This window comes from Nerophis ophidion, linkage group LG04, assembly GCF_033978795.1.
Source record: "Nerophis ophidion isolate RoL-2023_Sa linkage group LG04, RoL_Noph_v1.0, whole genome shotgun sequence".
NCBI classification, from domain to species: Eukaryota; Metazoa; Chordata; class Actinopteri; order Syngnathiformes; family Syngnathidae; genus Nerophis; species Nerophis ophidion.
This window is the reverse complement of record NC_084614.1, coordinates 2,021,467-2,043,813: the sequence shown is the minus strand read 5'-3', so window position 1 is coordinate 2,043,813 and position 22,347 is coordinate 2,021,467. Positions and strand designations below refer to the sequence as shown.

The following is a 22,347-nucleotide window of genomic DNA, read 5'->3' as shown; positions in this document are numbered from 1 at the left end:
TAGTTTGTGTGTTTTACAATGTTTAAATGTAGTTTGTGTGTTTTACAATGATGTTTAAATTTAGTTTGTGCGTTTTACAATGATGTTTAAATGTAGTTTGTGCGTTTTACAATGATGTTTAAATGTAGTTTGTGTGTTTTAAAATGATGTTTAAATGTAGTTTGTGTGTTTTACAATGTTCAAATGTAGTTTGTGCGTTTTACAATGATGTTTAAATGTAGTTTGTGTGTTTTAAAATGATGTTTAAATGTAGTTTGTGCGTTTTACAATGTTTAAATGTAGTTTGTGTGTTTTACAATGATGTTTAAATTTAGTTTGTGCGTTTTACAATGATGTTTAAATGTAGTTTGTGCGTTTTACAATGATGTTTAAATGTAGTTTGTGTGTTTTACAATGTTTAAATGTAATTTGTGTGTTTTACAATGATGTTTAAATGTAGTTTGTGTGTTTTACAATGATGTTTAAATGTAGTTTGTGTGTTTTACAATGTTTAAATGTAGTTTGTGTGTTTTACAATGTTTAAATGTAGTTTGTGTGTTTTACAATGATGTTTAAATGTAGTTTGTGTGTTTTACAATGTTTAAATGTAGTTTGTGTGTTTTACAATGATGTTTAAATGTAGTTTGTGTGTTTTACAATGATGTTTAAATGTAGTTTGTGTGTTTTAAAATGATTTTTAAATGTAGTTTGTGTGTTTTAAAATGATGTTTAAATGTAGTTTGTGTGTTTTACAATGTTTAAATGTAGTTTGTGTGTTTTACAATGATGTTTAAATTTAGTTTGTGCGTTTTACAATGATGTTTAAATGTAGTTTGTGCGTTTTACAATGATGTTTAAATGTAGTTTGTGTGTTTTAAAATGATGTTTAAATGTAGTTTGTGTGTTTTACAATGTTCAAATGTAGTTTGTGCGTTTTACAATGATGTTTAAATGTAGTTTGTGTGTTTTAAAATGATGTTTAAATGTAGTTTGTGTGTTTTACAATGTTTAAATGTAGTTTGTGTGTTTTACAATGATGTTTAAATTTAGTTTGTGCGTTTTACAATGATGTTTAAATGTAGTTTGTGCGTTTTACAATGATGTTTAAATGTAGTTTGTGTGTTTTACAATGTTTAAATGTAATTTGTGTGTTTTACAATGATGTTTAAATGTAGTTTGTGTGTTTTACAATGATGTTTAAATGTAGTTTGTGTGTTTTACAATGTTTAAATGTAGTTTGTGTGTTTTACAATGTTTAAATGTAGTTTGTGTGTTTTACAATGATGTTTAAATGTAGTTTGTGTGTTTTACAATGTTTAAATGTAGTTTGTGTGTTTTACAATGATGTTTAAATGTAGTTTGTGTGTTTTACAATGATGTTTAAATGTAGTTTGTGTGTTTTAAAATGATTTTTAAATGTAGTTTGTGTGTTTTAAAATGATGTTTAAATGTAGTTTGTGTGTTTTACAATGTTTAAATGTAGTTTGTGTGTTTTACAATGATGTTTAAATTTAGTTTGTGCGTTTTACAATGATGTTTAAATGTAGTTTGTGCGTTTTACAATGATGTTTAAATGTAGTTTGTGTGTTTTAAAATGATGTTTAAATGTAGTTTGTGTGTTTTACAATGTTCAAATGTAGTTTGTGCGTTTTACAATGATGTTTAAATGTAGTTTGTGTGTTTTAAAATGATGTTTAAATGTAGTTTGTGTGTTTTACAATGTTTAAATGTAGTTTGCGTGTTTTACAATGATGTTTAAATTTAGTTTGTGCGTTTTACAATGATGTTTAAATGTAGTTTGTGCGTTTTACAATGATGTTTAAATGTAGTTTGTGTGTTTTACAATGTTTAAATGTAATTTGTGTGTTTTACAATGATGTTTAAATGTAGTTTGTGTGTTTTACAATGATGTTTAAATGTAGTTTGTGTGTTTTACAATGTTTAAATGTAGTTTGTGTGTTTTACAATGTTTAAATGTAGTTTGTGTGTTTTACAATGATGTTTAAATGTAGTTTGTGTGTTTTACAATGTTTAAATGTAGTTTGTGTGTTTTACAATGATGTTTAAATGTAGTTTGTGTGTTTTACAATGATGTTTAAATGTAGTTTGTGTGTTTTAAAATGATTTTTAAATGTAGTTTGTGTGTTTTAAAATGATGTTTAAATGTAGTTTGTGTGTTTTACAATGTTTAAATGTAGTTTGTGTGTTTTACAATGATGTTTAAATTTAGTTTGTGCGTTTTACAATGATGTTTAAATGTAGTTTGTGCGTTTTACAATGATGTTTAAATGTAGTTTGTGTGTTTTAAAATGATGTTTAAATGTAGTTTGTGTGTTTTACAATGTTCAAATGTAGTTTGTGCGTTTTACAATGATGTTTAAATGTAGTTTGTGTGTTTTAAAATGATGTTTAAATGTAGTTTGTGTGTTTTACAATGTTTAAATGTAGTTTGTGTGTTTTACAATGATGTTTAAATTTAGTTTGTGCGTTTTACAATGATGTTTAAATGTAGTTTGTGCGTTTTACAATGATGTTTAAATGTAGTTTGTGTGTTTTACAATGTTTAAATGTAGTTTGTGTGTTTTACAATGTTTAAATGTAGTTTGTGTGTTTTACAATGATGTTTAAATGTAGTTTGTGTGTTTTACAATGTTTAAATGTAGTTTGTGTGTTTTACAATGATGTTTAAATGTAGTTTGTGTGTTTTACAATGATGTTTAAATGTAGTTTGTGTGTTTTAAAATGATTTTTAAATGTAGTTTGTGTGTTTTAAAATGATGTTTAAATGTAGTTTGTGTGTTTTACAATGTTTAAATGTAGTTTGTGTGTTTTACAATGATGTTTAAATTTAGTTTGTGCGTTTTACAATGATGTTTAAATGTAGTTTGTGCGTTTTACAATGATGTTTAAATGTAGTTTGTGTGTTTTAAAATTATGTTTAAATGTAGTTTGTGTGTTTTACAATGTTCAAATGTAGTTTGTGCGTTTTACAATGATGTTTAAATGTAGTTTGTGTGTTTTAAAATGATGTTTAAATGTAGTTTGTGTGTTTTACAATGTTTAAATGTAGTTTGTGTGTTTTACAATGATGTTTAAATTTAGTTTGTGCGTTTTACAATGATGTTTAAATGTAGTTTGTGCGTTTTACAATGATGTTTAAATGTAGTTTGTGTGTTTTACAATGTTTAAATGTAATTTGTGTGTTTTACAATGATGTTTAAATGTAGTTTGTGTGTTTTACAATGATGTTTAAATGTAGTTTGTGTGTTTTACAATGTTTAAATGTAGTTTGTGTGTTTTACAATGATGTTTAAATGTAGTTTGTGTGTTTTACAATGTTTAAATGTAGTTTGTGTGTTTTACAATGATGTTTAAATGTAGTTTGTGTGTTTTACAATGATGTTTAAATGTAGTTTGTGTGTTTTAAAATGATTTTTAAATGTAGTTTGTGTGTTTTAAAATGATGTTTAAATGTAGTTTGTGTGTTTTACAATGTTTAAATGTAGTTTGTGTGTTTTACAATGATGTTTAAATTTAGTTTGTGCGTTTTACAATGATGTTTAAATGTAGTTTGTGCGTTTTACAATGATGTTTAAATGTAGTTTGTGTGTTTTAAAATGATGTTTAAATGTAGTTTGTGTGTTTTACAATGTTCAAATGTAGTTTGTGCGTTTTACAATGATGTTTAAATGTAGTTTGTGTGTTTTAAAATGATGTTTAAATGTAGTTTGTGTGTTTTACAATGTTTAAATGTAGTTTGTGTGTTTTACAATGATGTTTAAATTTAGTTTGTGCGTTTTACAATGATGTTTAAATGTAGTTTGTGCGTTTTACAATGATGTTTAAATGTAGTTTGTGTGTTTTACAATGTTTAAATGTAATTTGTGTGTTTTACAATGATGTTTAAATGTAGTTTGTGTGTTTTACAATGATGTTTAAATGTAGTTTGTGTGTTTTACAATGTTTAAATGTAGTTTGTGTGTTTTACAATGTTTAAATGTAGTTTGTGTGTTTTACAATGATGTTTAAATGTAGTTTGTGTGTTTTACAATGTTTAAATGTAGTTTGTGTGTTTTACAATGTTTAAATGTAGTTTGTGTGTTTTACAATGATGTTTAAATGTAATTTGTGTGTTTTCCAATGTTTAAATGTAATTTGTGTGTTTTACAATGTTTAAATGTAGTTTGTGTGTTTTACAATGATGTTTAAATGTAATTTGTGTGTTTTACAATGTTTAAATGTAGTTTGTGTGTTTTACAATGTTTAAATGTAGTTGGTGTGTTTTACAATGATGTTGAAATGTAGTTTGTGTGTTTTACAATGTTTAAATGTAGTTTGTGTGTTTTACAATGATGTTTAAATGTAATTTGTGTGTTTTACAATGTTTAAATGTAGTTTGTGTGTTTTACAATGATGTTTAAATGTAATTTGTGTGTTTTACAATGAAGCTTAAATGTAGTTTGTGTGTTTTAAAATGATGTTTAAATGTAGTTTGTGTGTTTTACAATGTTTAAATGTAGTTTGTGTGTTTTACAATGATGTTTAAATTTAGTTTGTGCGTTTTACAATGATGTTTAAATGTAGTTTGTGCGTTTTACAATGATGTTTAAATGTAGTTTGTGTGTTTTAAAATGATGTTTAAATGTAGTTTGTGTGTTTTACAATGTTCAAATGTAGTTTGTGCGTTTTACAATGATGTTTAAATGTAGTTTTTGTGTTTTAAAATGATGTTTAAATGTAGTTTGTGTGTTTTACAATGTTTAAATGTAGTTTGTGTGTTTTACAATGATGTTTAAATTTAGTTTGTGCGTTTTACAATGATGTTTAAATGTAGTTTGTGCGTTTTACTATGATGTTTAAATGTAGTTTGTGTGTTTTACAATGTTTAAATGTAATTTGTGTGTTTTACAATGATGTTTAAATGTAGTTTGTGTGTTTTACAATGATGTTTAAATGTAGTTTGTGTGTTTTAAAATGATGTTTAAATGTAGTTTGTGTGTTTTAAAATGATGTTTAAATGTAGTTTGTGTGTTTTACGATGTTTAAATGTAGTTTGTGTGTTTTACAATGATGTTTAAATTTAGTTTGTGCGTTTTACAATGATGTTTAAATGTAGTTTGTGCGTTTTACAATGATGTTTAAATGTAGTTTCTGTGTTTTAAAATGATGTTTAAATGTAGTTTGTGTGTTTTACAATGTTCAAATGTAGTTTGTGCGTTTTACAATGATGTTTAAATGTAGTTTGTGTGTTTTAAAATGATGTTTAAATGTAGTTTGTGTGTTTTACAATGTTTAAATGTAGTTTGTGTGTTTTACAATGATGTTTAAATTTAGTTTGTGCGTTTTACAATGATGTTTAAATGTAGTTTGTGCGTTTTACAATGATGTTTAAATGTAGTTTGTGTGTTTTACAATGTTTAAATGTAATTTGTGTGTTTTACAATGATGTTTAAATGTAGTTTGTGTGTTTTACAATGATGTTTAAATGTAGTTTGTGTGTTTTACAATGTTTAAATGTAGTTTGTGTGTTTTACAATGATGTTGAAATGTAGTTTGTGTGTTTTACAATGTTTAAATGTAGTTTGTGTGTTTTACAATGTTTAAATGTAGTTTGTGTGTTTTACAATGATGTTTAAATGTAATTTGTGTGTTTTCCAATGTTTAAATGTAATTTGTGTGTTTTACAATGTTTAAATGTAGTTTGTGTGTTTTACAATGATGTTTAAATGTAATTTGTGTGTTTTACAATGTTTAAATGTAGTTTGTGTGTTTTACAATGTTTAAATGTAATTTGTGTGTTTTACAATGATGTTGAAATGTAGTTTGTGTGTTTTACAATGTTTAAATGTAGTTTGTGTGTTTTACAATGATGTTTAAATGTAATTTGTGTGTTTTACAATGAAGCTTAAATGTAGTTTGTGTGTTTTACAATGTTTGAATGTACTTTGTGTGTTTTACAATGTTTAAATGTAGTTTGTGTGTTTTACAATGTTTAAATGTAGTTTGTGCGTTTTACATTGATGTTTAAATGTAGTTTGTGTGTTTTACAATGAAGCTTAAGTATAGTTTGTGTGTTTTACAATGATGTTTAAATGTAGTTTGTGTGTTTTACAATGATGTTTAAATGTAGTTTGTGTGTTTTACAATGTTTAAATGTAATTTGTGTGTTTTACAATGATGTTGAAATGTAGTTTGTGTGTTTTACAATGATGTTGAAATGTAGTTTGTGTGTTTTACAATGATGTTTAAATATAGTTTGTGTGTTTTACAATGATGTTTAAATGTAGTTTGTGTGTTTTACAATGTTTAAATGTAATTTGTGTGTTTTACAATGATGTTGAAATGTAGTTTGTGTGTTTTACAATGATGTTGAAATGTAGTTTGTGTGTTTTACAATGATGTTTAAATATAGTTTGTGTGTTTTACAATGATGTTTAAATGTAGTTTGTGTGTTTTACAATGTTTAAATGTAATTTGTGTGTTTTACAATGATGTTGAAATGTAGTTTGTGTGTTTTACAATGATGTTTAAATGTAGTTTGTGTGTTTTACAATGATGTTTAAATGTAGTTTGTGTGTTTTACAATGAAGCTTAAATGTAGTTTGTGTGTTTTACAATGTTTAAATGTACTTTGTGTGTTTTACAATGATGTTTAAATGTAATTTGTGTGTTTTACAATGAAGCTTAAATGTAGTTTGTGTGTTTTACAATGTTTAAATGTACTTTGTGTGTTTTACAATGTTTAAATGTAGTTTGTGTGTTTTACAATGTTTAAATGTAGTTTGTGCGTTTTACATTGATGTTTAAATGTAGTTTGTGTGTTTTACAATGAAGCTTAAGTATAGTTTGTGTGTTTTACAATGATATTTAAATGTAGTTTGTGTGTTTTACAATGATGTTTAAATGTAGTTTGTGTGTTTTCCAATGTTTAAATGTAATTTGTGTGTTTTACAATGATGTTGAAATGTAGTTTGTGTGTTTTACAATGTTTAAATGTAGTTTGTGTGTTTTACAATGATGTTTAAATGTAATTTGTGTGTTTTACAATGTTTAAATGTAGTTTGTGTGTTTTACAATGATGTTTAAATGTAATTTGTGTGTTTTACAATGAAGCTTAAATGTAGTTTGTGTGTTTTACAATGTTTAAATGTACTTTGTGTGTTTTACAATGTTTAAATGTAGTTTGTGTGTTTTACAATGTTTAAATGTAGTTTGTGCGTTTTACAATGATGTTTAAATGTAGTTTGTGTGTTTTACAATGTTTAAATGTAGTTTGTGTGTTTTACAATGATGTTTAAATGTAGTTTGTGTGTTTTACAATGAAGCTTAAGTATAGTTTGTGTGTTTTACAATGATGTTTAAATGTAGTTTGTGTGTTTTACAATGATGCTTAAATGTAGTTTGTGTGTTTTACAATGATGTTGAAATGTAGTTTGTGTGTTTTACAATGATGTTTAAATGTAGTTTGTGTGTTTTACAATGATGTTGAAATGTAGTTTGTGTGTTTTACAATGATGTTTAAATGTAGTTTGTGTGTTTTACAATGTTTAAATGTAATTTGTGTGTTTTACAATGATGTTGAAATGTAGTTTGTGTGTTTTACAATGATGTTTAAATGTAGTTTGTGTGTTTTAAAATGATGTTTAAATGTAGTTTGTGTGTTTTACAATGATGTTGAAATGTAGTTTGTGTGTTTTACAATGATGTTTAAATGTAGTTTGTGTGTTTTACAATGTTTAAATGTAATTTGTGTGTTTTACAATGATGTTGAAATGTAGTTTGTGTGTTTTACAATGATGTTTAAATGTAGTTTGTGTGTTTTACAATGATGTTTAAATGTAGTTTGTGCATTTTAGCGTGGTGAAGAAGGTGGCTCAGTACATGGCTGACGTTCTGGAGGACAGCCGAGACAAAGTCCAGGAGAACCTGCTGGCTAATGGATGTAAGAAGTTGAGATGAGATGGTCCTGAGTGTCACGCTGGCTGCACTGACCACTGCTTGTGTCTGCAGTGGACCTGCTCACTTACATCACCAGGTTCCAGTGGGACATGGCCAAGTATCCCATCAAGCAGTCTCTGAAGAACATCTCCGAGATCATCTCCAAGGTTGCTACATACACAAACATGTGTGTGTGTGTGTGCGTGTGAGAGATAACTTGTAACCATCATGCTTTGCAGCAAGCCACCCAGATAGACAACGACCTGAAAGCCAGAGCTTCAGCCTACAACAACTTGAAGGGAAACCTGCAGAACTTGGAACGCAAGAACGCGTAAGTGTTGGTTATTTTTATTCATTGGTGTGAAGGTGTTATTTGTGAAAGAGTTAATAATGAAAGTATTGATTGTGAAGGTGTTATTGGTGACTGGGGAGCATGAGTTGAGTCTTGTGTGTCCCCGCAGGGGCAGCTTGTTGACCAGGAGTCTTGCTGACATTGTAAAGAAAGACGACTTCGTTTTGGACTCGGAGTACTTGGTGACCATGCTGGTGGTTGTCCCCAAGTAAGTAGACGACTCACCACTTGATGTCACTGTCATTATTTACACCACCCTTCACCCGCTGCGACCGTGTCAAAAAACATCTCCACGAACATCTGTTTACTTGAACGTAGTCCATGAACGCGTGCCGAGTTGTCACAAAGCTGCTGTGTTAGATGTGAGAGCTATCACTCCCAACTGTTGTTTGTGTCCCTCACTGTTAGGCTTAAGCACCCAACTATCTTTTCAACAGAACAAGAAGCAAGGAATCAGGCAGAGACAGATTTAAATTTTGCTCATGAGGAGAACGCATGGAGCTGTACGCTCAGTTACAATTTACACCAGGGGTCACCAACCTTTTTCAAACCTAGAGCTACTTCTTGGGTACTGATTAATGCGAAGGGCTACCAGTTGGATACACAGTTAAATAAATTGCCAAAATAGCAAATTTGCTCAATTTACCTTTAATAAATAAATCTATATATATAAAAAAATGGGTATTTCTGTCTGGCATTCCATCGTACATTTTTTTTTCCGTTTTTCAGAAAGTTTTTGGGAGGGAATAATGATGAAAAAAACCACTTAATTGAATGGTTTAAAAGAGGAGAAAACACGAAAAAAATGAAAATAAAATTTTCGAACATAGTTTATCTTCAATTTCGACTCTTTAAAATTCAAAATTCTACCGAAAAAAATAAGAGAAAAACTAGCTAATTCAAATCTTTAAAAAAAAAAAAAGAATTTATGGAACATTAGTAATTTTTCCTGATTAAGATACATTTTAGAATTTTGATGACATGTTTTAAATAGGTTCAAATCCAATCTGCACTTTGTTAGAATATATAACAAATTGGACCAAGCTTTATTTCTAACAAAGACAAAATCATTATTTCTTCTAGATTTTCCAGAACAAAATTATTTTAAAAAAATTTAAAAGACTTTGAAATAAGATTTAAATTTGATTCTGCGGATTTTCTAGTTTTGCCAGAATATTTTTTTTGAATTTTAATTATAAGTTTGAAGAAATATTTCACAAATATTCGTCGAAAAAACAGAAGCTAAAATGAAGAATTAAATGAAAATGTATTTATTATTCTTTACAATAAAAAAAAAAATTTACTTGAACATTGATTTAAATTGTCAGGAAAGAAGAGGAAGGAATGTAAAAGGTAAAAAGGTATATGTGTTTAAAAATCCTAAAATCATTTTTAAGGTTGTATTTTTTTTTTCTAAAATTGTCTTTCTGAAAGTTATAAGAAGCAAAGTAAAAAAATAAATGCATTTATTTAATCAAGTGAAGAACAAGTCTTTAAAATATTTTCTTGGATTTTCAAATTCTATTTGAGTTTGTCTCTCTTAGAATTAAAAATGTCCAGCAAAGCGAGACCAGCTTGCTAGTAAATAAATACAATTTAAAAAATAGAGGCAGCTCACTGGTAAGTGCTGCTATTTGAGCTATTTTTAGAACAGGCCAGCGGGCGACTCATCTGGTCCTTACGGGCGACCTGGTTGGTGACCCCTGTTCTACGCTCTGAGGCACAGCCCACGCGCTCCCCCATAAAAATATAAATATAATTCACATTTATTCAGTTTAGGAGTTCCCTAGTTACATGCTGAGTCTGCTTCTAAAGGGAGGACTCACACATTACGACAGCAGCTCAGTACGCACAATACCTGATTATTCAGAACGGAAGGTGCTGGGGGCCTTGTGATTGGGCCCTGTCTCTGCTTTGTCTTGTGATTGTACCCTGTCTCTGCTTTGTCTTGTGATTGTGCCCTGTCTCTGCTTTGTCTTGTGATTGTGCCCTGTCTCTGCTTTGTCTTGTGATTGTACCCTGTCTCTGCTTTGTCTTGTGATTGTGCCCTGTCTCTGCTTTGTCTTGTGATTGTACCCTGTCTCTGCTTTGTCTTGTGATTGTGCCCTGTCTCTGCTTTGTCTTGTGATTGTGCCCTGTCTCTGCTTTGTCTTGTGATTGTGCCCTGTCTCTGCTTTGTCTTGTGATTGTACCCTGTCTCTGCTTTGTCTTGTGATTGTGCCCTGTCTCTGCTTTGTCTTGTGATTGGGCCCTGTCTCTGCTTCGTCTGCCCGCTGTCACCTTATCTTCCCTGAGGTCCCGGTTCGTCCTTGGCTGTTAGCAGGCTGAAAGACAGAAACATCTGTGGCGAGGACACTCCTAACTTGCAGTGGAAGATAAGAAGTTGTGTGCCTTTGCATGAGAAGAGAAGTACAGCTTGAGCACAATAGATAATAAGAGTTGTGTGATAACTTCTATATCATTATTCTAACAGTGACCTCCCTAAAGTTGTGTAATCAATCAGCAATATCAGGCAGATAAAATGAAGATAAACATATGGTGGCCTTTTTCCCATCATGCATTGCAGGGGATTTAAATGGGTGTCATTTAGAATGATGTGTTGTGCTTGGGCATTTTTTTCTAACTTCCACAAAATCAAGTGAGCAGGTTGTGTTATGTGCGTGTTGACTTTTTCTGTTAGTTTATTTGCACCATGACATGAAATGTTGTTTGGATTGGGTCATACATACAAACCCTGTTTCCTCTGCAGTTGGGATGTTGTGTTCGATGTAAATATAAACAGAATACAATGATTTGCAAATCCTTTTCAAGCCATATTCAGTTGAATATGCTACAAAGACAACATATTTCATGTTCAAACTCATAAACATTTGTTTTTTTTTTTTGCAAATTATCTTTAACTTTAGAATTTGATGCCAGCAACACGGGACAAAGAAGTTGGGAAAGGTGGCAATAAATACTGATAAAGTTGTGGAATGCTCATCAAACACTTATTTGGAACATCCCACAGGTGTGCAGGCTAATTGGGAACAGGTGGGTGCCATGATTGGCTATAAAAGCAGCTTCCATGAAATGCTAAGTCATTCCCAAACAAGGATGGGGCGAGGGTCACCACTTTGTAAGCAAATTGTCGAACAGTTTTAGAACAACATTTCTCAACGAGCTATTGCAAGGAATTTAGGGGTTTTACCATCTACAGTCCGTAAAATCATCAAAAGGTTCAGAGAATCTGGAGAAATCACTGCACATAAGCGTTGATATTACGGACCTTTGACCCCTCAGGCGGTACTGCATCCAAAACCGACATCAGTGTGTAAAGGATATCACTACATGGGCTCAGGAACACTTCATAAAACCACTGTCAGTAACTACAGTTGGTCGCTACATCTGTAAGTGCAAGTTAAAACTCTACTAAGCAAAGCGAAAGCCATTCATCAACAACACCCAGGAACGCCGCCGGCTTCTCTGGGCCCGAGATCATCTAAGATGGACTGACGCAAAGTGGAAAAGTGTTCTGTGGTCTGACGAGTCCACATTTCAAATTATATTTGGAAACTGTGGACGAGGAAAATAACCATCCAGATTGTTACAGGCACAAAGTGTAAAAGCCAGCATGTGTGATGGTATGGGGGTGTATTAGTGCCCAAGGCATGGGTAACTTACACATCTGTGAAGGCACCATTAATGTACATACAGGTTTTGGAGCAACATATGTTGTCATCTAAGCAACATTATCATGGACGCCCCTGCTTATTTCAGCAAAACAATGCCAAGCCACGTGTTACAACAGCGTGGCTTCGTAGTAAAAGAGTGCGGGTACTTTCCTGGCCCGCCTGCAGTCCAGACCTGTCTCCCATGGAAAATGTGTGGCGCATTATGAAGCGTAAAATAGGACAGCGGAGACCCCGGACTGTTGAAGGACTGAAGCTCTACATAAAACAAGAATGGGAAAGAATTCCACTTTCAAAGCTTCAACAATTAGTTTCCTCAGTTCCCAAACCTTTATTGAGTGTTGTTAAAAGAAAAGGTGATGTAACACAGTGGTGAACATGCCCTTTCCCAACTACTTTGGCACATGTTGCAGCCATGAAATTCTAAGTTAATTATTATTTGCAAAAAAAAATCAAGTTTATGAGTTTGAACATCAAATATGTTGTCTTTGTAGCATATTCAACTGAATATGGCTTGAAAAGGATTTGCAAATCATTGTATTCTGTTTATATTTACATCTAACACAATTTCCCAGCTCATATGGAAATGGGGTTTGTATAAATGCTGTACTGTAGGCACTTCAAAGTGAAATTCCTGGCCATAAACCTGAAGTACTAACAATATGAGATCATGGAAAGCATCACTAATTATGTAGATTTTCACTACATTGTCACAACACCTGTGGAGGCGGGGCATGCTCACTATGAGGTCATGATATGATTTATTTTCTTGAAAAACCCTCCAAAAATGTATACATACATTTGAAAAATATATTTGCTATTAATAAATAGTATTAACATGTTTTTGATTATATATGGTTTTGCTAAATGTTCAACTGTTGCTACAAATCATACATTATACTTTGATGAGAAGTGGCTTTTTCTTTGTGAAAAAGAAGTAACAACCAAGCTAGCATGTTATTGTGTGCACGGGAGGCAAAACCTGTCTGAAATTGGGCTGTTTCTGAGCATGAGATTGGCAATATAAGTTAAAAATAGCATGGGACTTAGTGTGACTTCTTCCGGAGGCTACGATACATTATATTGATCCAATTTGTTTCAAGGTAAAAAAAAAAAAGCAAATTTTCACACTGTGACGGCTACGACTTTTAAGGATAAATTCTATGAGTTTGTTGGTAATGTTTGGAAGGTCTCGAAAGGACGAGTGTGTAGTGTGATGTGAGCTTGTCGTCTTCAGGATCAGCTATGCTGACTGGCAGAAGACGTATGAGACTCTGGCAGAGATGGTGGTCCCTCGCTCTACCAAGTAAGTCCACTGGTTCTCCACTTCACCTTTTCACAAACACCTCACAATCTACCAATGCTGACACGTGATTCCAGCTGTGTGTGGGGCCGTCGCCTAGCAACCCTTATTGCTAGAACGTCTGTAACGTGAACGTGTTGTGTGGGAACGTTTTGAAAACCAATTTGTAGAAGTTGGACGAAGAAGATTAACGATTTTTAGGGTTTAATGCGTACATGCATGAAGGTACTACTATGCACTACTAAGTACTACTACTTTTTACAGGAGGGGTCAGAGAGTTCTTTTCTTTACACTTTCTCATGCACTCCAATTCATGAATCACTTCAAACGTGTAATTTTGATACATAATAATTGTAATTTATATTTTTGTGATATTTGATTATTGTAGATAAGAGTTTAATTGTTATAAATGTTTTATTTTTAAATACCAATATAATTGTTGAGTATAATTTATTGTAAATAGCAATATAATTGTGATATTGATTTGTTCTAAATAATGATATTATAGTTATATGTATTTATTGTAAATAATGATATAATAGTGATATATATGTTTGGAAAATGGATGGATAGATGTTTATTGTAAACAATATAATTGTGTTTTATATATATATATATATATGTATGTATATATATATATATATATATATATATATGTATATGTGTATATATGTATGTATATGTGTGGGTGTGTATGTATGTATAGGTGTATACATTTATATATGTATGTATATACAGTATAGATGTGTGTGTGTGTATTTATGAACACAGTGTATGAATACATGTGTATGTGTGTGTATACATGTGTGTGTGTGTTTATATATAAATGTATATATATACAGATGTGTGTGTGTGTTTGAGGATGTTGTTTGAAGACCACGACAGCGGGCTGTTCAGTGTGACATTGTTCCGGAAGGCGCTGGATGACTTCAAGCACAAGGCCAGAGAAAACAAGTAAGTGGAGGAACATCCCATAATAGTAAGTGGAGGTACATCCCATAATAGTAAGTGGAGGTACATCCCATAATAGTAAGTGGAGGTACATCCCATAATAGTAAGTGGAGGTACATCCCATAATAGTAAGTGGAGGCACATCCCATAATAGTAAGTGGAGGCACATCCCATAATAGTAAGTGGAGGCACATCCCATAATAGTAAGTGGAGGTACATCCCATAATAGTAAGTGGAGGTACATCCCATAATAGTAAGTGGAGGTACATCCCATAATAGTAAGTGGAGGCACATCCCATAATAGTAAGTGGAGGCACATCCCATAATAGTAAGTGGAGGTACATCACATAATAGTAAGTGGAGGCACATCCCATAATAGTAAGTGGAGGTACATCCCATAATAGTAAGTGGAGGTACATCCCATAATAGTAAGTGGAGGCACATCCCATAATAGTAAGTGGAGGCACATCCCATAATAGTAAGTGGAGGTACATCCCATAATAGTAAGTGGAGGTACATCCCATAATAGTAAGTGGAGGTACATCCCATAATAGTAAGTGGAGGTACATCCCATAATAGTAAGTGGAGGTACATCCCATAATAGTAAGTGGAGGTACATCCCATAATAGTAAGTGGAGGTACATCCCATAATAGTAAGTGGAGGCACATCCCATAATAGTAAGTGGAGGTACATCACATAATAGTAAGTGGAGGCACATCCCATAATAGTAAGTGGAGGCACATCCCATAATAGTAAGTGGAGGCACATCCCATAATAGTAAGTGGAGGCACATCCCATAATAGTAAGTGGAGGCACATCCCATAATAGTAAGTGGAGGTACATCCCATAATAGTAAGTGGAGGTACATCCCATAATAGTAAGTGGAGGTACATCCCATAATAGTAAGTGGAGGTACATCCCATAATAGTAAGTGGAGGTACATCCCATAATAGTAAGTGGAGGTACATCCCATAATAGTAAGTGGAGGTACATCCCATAATAGTAAGTGGAGGTACATCCCATAATAGTAAGTGGAGGTACATCCCATAATAGTAAGTGGAGGTACATCCCATAATAGTAAGTGGAGGTACATCCCATAATAGTAAGTGGAGGTACATCCCATAATAGTAAGTGGAGGTACATCCCATAATAGTAAGTGGAGGTACATCCCATAATAGTAAGTGGAGGTACATCCCATAATAGTAAGTGGAGGTACATCCCATAATAGTAAGTGGAGGTACATCCCATAATAGTAAGTGGAGGTACATCCCATAATAGTAAGTGGAGGTACATCCCATAATAGTAAGTGGAGGTACATCCCATAATAGTAAGTGGAGGTACATCCCATAATAGTAAGTGGAGGTACATCCCATAATAGTAAGTGGAGGTACATCCCATAATAGTAAGTGGAGGTACATCCCATAATAGTAAGTGGAGGTACATCCCATAATAGTAAGTGGAGGTACATCCCATAATAGTAAGTGGAGGTACATCCCATAATAGTAAGTGGAGGTACATCCCATAATAGTAAGTGGAGGCACATCCCATAATAGTAAGTGGAGGTACATCCCATAATAGTAAGTGGAGGTACATCCCATAATAGTAAGTGGAGGTACATCCCATAATAGTAAGTGGAGGTACATCCCATAATAGTAAGTGGAGGCACATCCCATAATAGTAAGTGGAGGTACATCCCATAATAGTAAGTGGAGGTACATCCCATAATAGTAAGTGGAGGTACATCCCATAATAGTAAGTGGAGGTACATCCCATAATAGTAAGTGGAGGTACATCCCATAATAGTAAGTGGAGGTACATCCCATAATAGTAAGTGGAGGTACATCCCATAATAGTAAGTGGAGGTACATCCCATAATAGTAAGTGGAGGCACATCCCATAATAGTAAGTGGAGGCACATCCCATAATAGTAAGTGGAGGTACATCCCATAATAGTAAGTGGAGGTACATCCCATAATAGTAAGTGGAGGCACATCCCATAATAGTAAGTGGAGGCACATCCCATAATAGTAAGTGGAGGTACATCCCATAATAGTAAGTGGAGGTACATCCCATAATAGCAGGCTGTTGTGTTGAAGGCATTGTTGTGCTGACTCAGGTTCACCGTGCGTGACTTCCAGTACAACGAGGAGGAGATGAAGGCAGACAAAGAGGAGATGACTCGCTTGTCCACCGACAAGAAGAAGCAGTTTGTACGCCAGCACAATTTGTCTCACCTGTGCAGGTGTGCTGCTCACCTTCTGTTCTGCTGCCTCCTGCCTGCAGGGTCCTCTGGTGCGATGGCTGAAAGTCAACTTCAGTGAGGCCTTCATCGCCTGGATACACATCAAGGCTCTCAGGGTCTTTGTGGAGTCTGTCCTCAGGTCTACACCTCTCACACACCTGTTACACCACTCACACACCTGTTACACACCTCTCACACACTTGTTACACCTCTCACACACCTGTTACACCTCTCACACACCTGTTACACCTCTCACACACCTCTCACACACTTGTTACACCTCTCACACACCTGTTACACCTCTCACACACCTGTTACATCTCTCACACACCCTTAACACCTGTTACACCTCTCACACACCTGTTACACCTCTCACACATCTGTTACACCACTCACACACATGTTACACCTCTCACACACCTGTTACACCTCTCACACACCTGTTACACCACTCACACACCTGTTACACCTCTCACACACCTCTGTTACACCTCTCACACACCTGTTACACCTCTCACACACCTCTCACACCTCTCACACACTTGTTACACCTCTCACACACCTGTTACACCTCTCACACACCTGTTACACCTCTCACACACCTGTTACATCTCTCACACACCCTTAACACCTGTTACACCTCTCACACACCTGTTACACCTCTCACACATCTGTTACACCACTCACACACCTGTTACACCTCTCACACACCTGTTACACCTCTCACACACCTGTTACACCTCTCACACACCTGTTACACAACTCACACACCTGTTACACAACTCACACACCTGTTACACCTCTCACACACCTCTGTTACACCTCTCACACACCTGTTACACCTCTCACACACCTCTCACACACTTGTTACACCTCTCACACACCTGTTACATCTCTCACACACCCTTAACACCTGTTACACCTCTCACACACCTGTTACACCTCTCACACATCTGTTACACCACTCACACACCTGTTACACCTCTCACACACCTCTCACACCTCTCACACACTTGTTACACCTCTCACACACCTGTTACACCACTCACACACCTGTTACACCTCTCACACACCTCTGTTACACCTCTCACACACCTGTTACACCTCTCACACACCTCTCACACCTCTCACACACTTGTTACACCTCTCACACACCTGTTACACCTCTCACACACCTGTTACATCTCTCACACACCCTTAACACCTGTTACACCTCTCACACATCTGTTACACCACTCACACACCTGTTACACCTCTCACACACCTCTCACACCTCTCACACACTTGTTACACCTCTCACACACCTGTTACACCTCTCACACACCTGTTACACCACTCACACACCTGTTACACCTCTCACACACCTCTGTTACACCTCACACACACCTGTTACACCTCTCACACACCTCTCACACCTCTCACACACTTGTTACACCTCTCACACACCTCTCACACCTCTCACACACTTGTTACACCTCTCACACACCTGTTACACCTCTCACACACCTGTTACATCTCTCACACACCCTTAACACCTGTTACACCTCTCACACACCTGTTACACCTCTCACACATCTGTTACACCACTCACACACCTGTTACACCTCTCACACACCTCTCACACCTCTCACACACTTGTTACACCTCTCACACACCTGTTACACCTCTCACACACCTGTTACACCACTCACACACCTGTTACACCTCTCACACACCTCTGTTACACCTCTCACACACCTCTCACACCTCTCACACACCTCTCACACCTCTCACACACTTGTTACACCTCTCACACACCTGTTACACCTCTCACACACCTGTTACATCTCTCACACACCCTTAACACCTGTTACACCTCTCACACACCTGTTACACCACTCACACACCTGTTACACCACTCACACACCTGTTACACCTCTCACACACCTCTCACACACCTGTTACACCTCTCACACACCTGTTACACCTCTCACACACCTGTTACACCTCTCACACACCTCTCACACACCTGTTACACCTCTCACACACCTGTTACACCTCTCACACACCTCTCACACACCTGTTACACCTCTCACACACCTGTTACACCTCTCACACACCTCTGTTACACCTCTCACACACCTGTTACACCTCTCACACACCCTTTACACCTGTTACACCTCTCAAACACCTTTTACACCCTTTTCACCTGTTAAACCTCACCCCCCCCCTTTGCACCTGTTACACCTGTCAAACACCTTTTACACCCTTTTCACCTGTTACACTTCTGACACATGTTGTAACCTTTGAACCTTTTACACCTGTTACACCTTCTGCCTGCACTCATCTACACCTTTGACACACTTTACACATATTACACCTGTTACACCCTTTACACTTTTTGCACCTTCTACACCCGTACTTTTGTACCTTTATACATTTTTCACCTGTTCCTTCTTTTACACCTGTTCCCCCTTTTGCACCTTTCCACCTTTTCCACCTGTTCCCTATTTTACACCTGTTCCCCCTTTAGCACCTTTCCACATTTTGCACCTTTTCACCTATTACACCTGTTACCTCTTTTACACCTGTTCCCTCTTTTACACCTCTTCCCCCTTTTGCACCTTTTCCCTCTTTTACACCTGTTCCCCTTTTGCACCTTTCCACCTTTTCCACCTGTTCCCTCTTTTCCATCTGTTCCCCCTTTCCCACCTGTTCCCCCTTTTGCACCTGTTCCCCCTTTTGCACCTTTCCACCTCTTCCACCTGTTCCCCGTTTTACACCTGTTCCTCCTTTTGCACCTTTCCACCTGTTCCCCTTTTTCCACCTGTTCCCCCTTTCCCACCTGTTCCCCCTTTTGCACCTGTTCCCCCTTTTGCACCTTTCCACCTCTTCCACCTGTTCCCCGTTTTACACCTGTTCCTCCTTTTGCACCTTTCCACCTTTTCCACCTGTTGCCCCTTTTCCACCTGTTCCCCTTTTTCCACCTGTTCCCCCTTTTGCACCTGTTCCTCCTTTTGCACCTGTTCCTCCTTTTGCACATGTTCCACCTGCCACAGCTTGTGCAGCGCTGACACCTGTGCACCTGTGCATGCAGGTACGGTCTGCCAGTCAACTTCCAGGCCATGTTGCTGCAACCCAATAAGAAGAACATGAAGAAGCTGAGGGAAGTTCTCTATGAACTCTACAAACACCTGGACAGCAGCGCCGCCATCATTGATGTGAGTTATATCTACTAACTACATCTCTACTGCATCTATATCTGCTACATCTAGCTCTACTACATCTATATCCGCTACATCTAGCTCTACTACATCTATATCCGCTACATCCAGCTCTACTACATCTATATCCACTACATCTATCTCCACTACATCTATATCCACTACATCTATCTCTACCACATCTATCTCTACCACATCTATCTCTACCACATCTATCTCTACTACATCTATCTCCACTACATCTATCTCTACTACATCTATATCCACTACATCTATATCCACTACATCTATCTCTACTACATCTATCTCTGCTACATCTATCTCTACTACATCTATATCCACTACATATATCTCTACTACATCCATCTCTACTACATCTATCTCTGCTACATCCATCTCTACTACATCCATATCTACTACATCTATCTCTACTACATCTATATCCGCTACATCTATCTCTACTACATCAATATCTACTACATCTATGTCTACTACATCTATATCCACTACATCTATCTCTACTACATCTATATCTACTACATCTATCTCTACTACATCTATCTCCACTACATCTATCTCCACTACATCTATCTCCACTACATCTATCTCTACTACATCCATATCCACTACATCTATCTACTACATCTATCTCTACTACATCTATCTATGCTACATCTATCTCTACTACATCCATATCCACTACATCTATCTCTACTACATCTATCTCTACTACATCCATCTCCACTACATCTATCTCTACTACATCTATATCTACTACATCTATCTCTACTACATCTATCTCTACTACATCCATATCCACTACATCTATCTCTACTACATCTATCTCTACTACATCTATATCTACTACATCTATCTCTACTACATCTATCTCTACTACATCCATATCCACTACATCTATATCCACTACATCTATCTCTGCTACATCTAGCTCTACTACATCTATATCCACTACATTTATCTCTACTACATCTATCTCTACTACATCCATATCCACTACATCTATCTCTACTACATCCATATCCACTACATCTATCTCTACTACATCTATCTCTGCTACATCTAGCTCTACTACATCTATATCCACTACATTTATCTATACTACATCTATCTCTACTACATCCATATCCACTACATCTATCTCTACTACATCTATCTCTACTACATCCATATCCACTACATCTATCTCTACTACATCTATCTCTGCTACATCTAGCTCTACTACATCTATATCCACTACATTTATCTATACTACATCTATCTCTACTACATCCGTATCCACTACATCTATCTCTACTACATCTATCTCTACTACATCCATATCCACTACATCTATCTCTACTACATCTATCTCTGCTACATCTAGCTCTACTACATCTATATCCACTACATCTATATCCGCTACATCTATCTCTACTACATCTATCTCTACTACATCTATATCCACTACATCTATGTCTACTACATCTATGTCTACTACATCTATGTCTACTACATCTAGTAAGTGAACACAGTGAGCCCTCTATTCACTCAGAGTGCTAGCATCACAACATAACATACTTAACTGCTTTGAAGCTAACAGATCAGCGTCTCCATGGCGACGGCTAGCATCACAACATAACATACATTTCTGGTCTGAAGCTAAAGCATCAGCGTCTCCATGGCGACAGCTTGAGGTACATTTGTGGTCTGAATCTAAGGAGAGTTTCCCCCCCGGCAGGCGTCCATGGACATTCCAGGTCTGAACCTGAGCCAGCAGGAGTACTATCCCTATGTCTACTACAAGGTGGACTGCAACCTGCTGGACTTCAAAGTCTGAGAAGACAGGAGGTCTCACTCTGTCCACCAACTTCTTGTCATTCCCTTCTTCTTCTTCTTCTTCTTCTTGTCCTGGAAGACAAGAAGATGTCAATTTGAACTCCACCCTCTCCCCTCCTCTCCTCCTCCCCTCCCCTCTCTCCTCCCCTCCTCCCCTCCCCTCTCCCCTCCCCTCCTGGCCACCACGACAGATGCAGAGTCTTCACTTATTGCAGGAGTACCTGAATGTTTGTGTTTGGGAGCGTGATGTCTTTTTAGCCAGTAGAAGTTCAGTGTGTGGCCTGGTTTTACCTTCAAATAACTGCTGACTGTGTGCTTCCTTGTCCTCGTATCGGTATTTGTGTGCATACTGTAAAGTATTTCAAAATGATAATAAATGTTCAAATCATTCAATAATTTGTCTTTTTCTGTCTTTTGAGCAGGCGACTCAGACAGGACCTCCACCAGGTCCTACCTCCCAGTAGTAAAGCCCCAAAATACCATCACTTGTTCCTTATTTCCTGCAAGTTTGGTCAAAATGTGCCCATAACTTTTCAAGATTATCCGTAGTGGAGCGAACCCTCTTGTCAGTCATCCACTATCTTTGTCCCACACGCATAGTGAAGCTGATAAGGTAACATAGTATAAAAGTAATCACTTGTTCATTATTGCATGCAAGCGTGGTCAAAATGTGCCCGTAAATTTGCAAGATTATCTGTAGGGGAGCGAACCCTCATGTCAGTCATACACTATCTTTGTCCCACACGGAAGAAAGGTGAAGCTGGTAAGGTAACATACTATAAATGTAATCACTTGTTCCTTATTTCATGCAAGCGTGGTCAAAATGTGCCCATAACTTTGTGAGTTATCTATAGTGGAGCGAACCCTCTTG

At 35.5% G+C, this 22,347-nt stretch overlaps 1 protein-coding gene across 2 annotated transcripts in view; it reads left to right on the top strand.

Moving 5' to 3' along the window:
- LOC133550702 (V-type proton ATPase subunit C 1-A) overlaps window positions 1-21,872 on the top strand; it is a 52,240-nt gene extending 30,368 nt beyond the window's left edge. Inside the window, exons 4-13 of one of the 2 annotated variants that reach the window (XM_061896696.1) lie at window positions 7,836-7,921; window positions 7,990-8,084; window positions 8,157-8,248; window positions 8,379-8,477; window positions 13,178-13,246; window positions 14,105-14,197; window positions 16,312-16,405; window positions 16,479-16,576; window positions 19,514-19,637; window positions 21,379-21,872. In XM_061896696.1, the coding sequence (XP_061752680.1) occupies window positions 7,836-7,921; window positions 7,990-8,084; window positions 8,157-8,248; window positions 8,379-8,477; window positions 13,178-13,246; window positions 14,105-14,197; window positions 16,312-16,405; window positions 16,479-16,576; window positions 19,514-19,637; window positions 21,379-21,477 (949 nt within the window). In that variant the 3' untranslated portion in view covers window positions 21,478-21,872. The remainder of the gene's footprint in view (window positions 1-7,835; window positions 7,922-7,989; window positions 8,085-8,156; window positions 8,249-8,378; window positions 8,478-13,177; window positions 13,247-14,104; window positions 14,198-16,311; window positions 16,406-16,478; window positions 16,577-19,513; window positions 19,638-21,378) is intronic. The other variant, XM_061896697.1, reaches the window with a different exon arrangement.
- The last annotated feature ends 475 nt before the right edge of the window (window positions 21,873-22,347 follow it).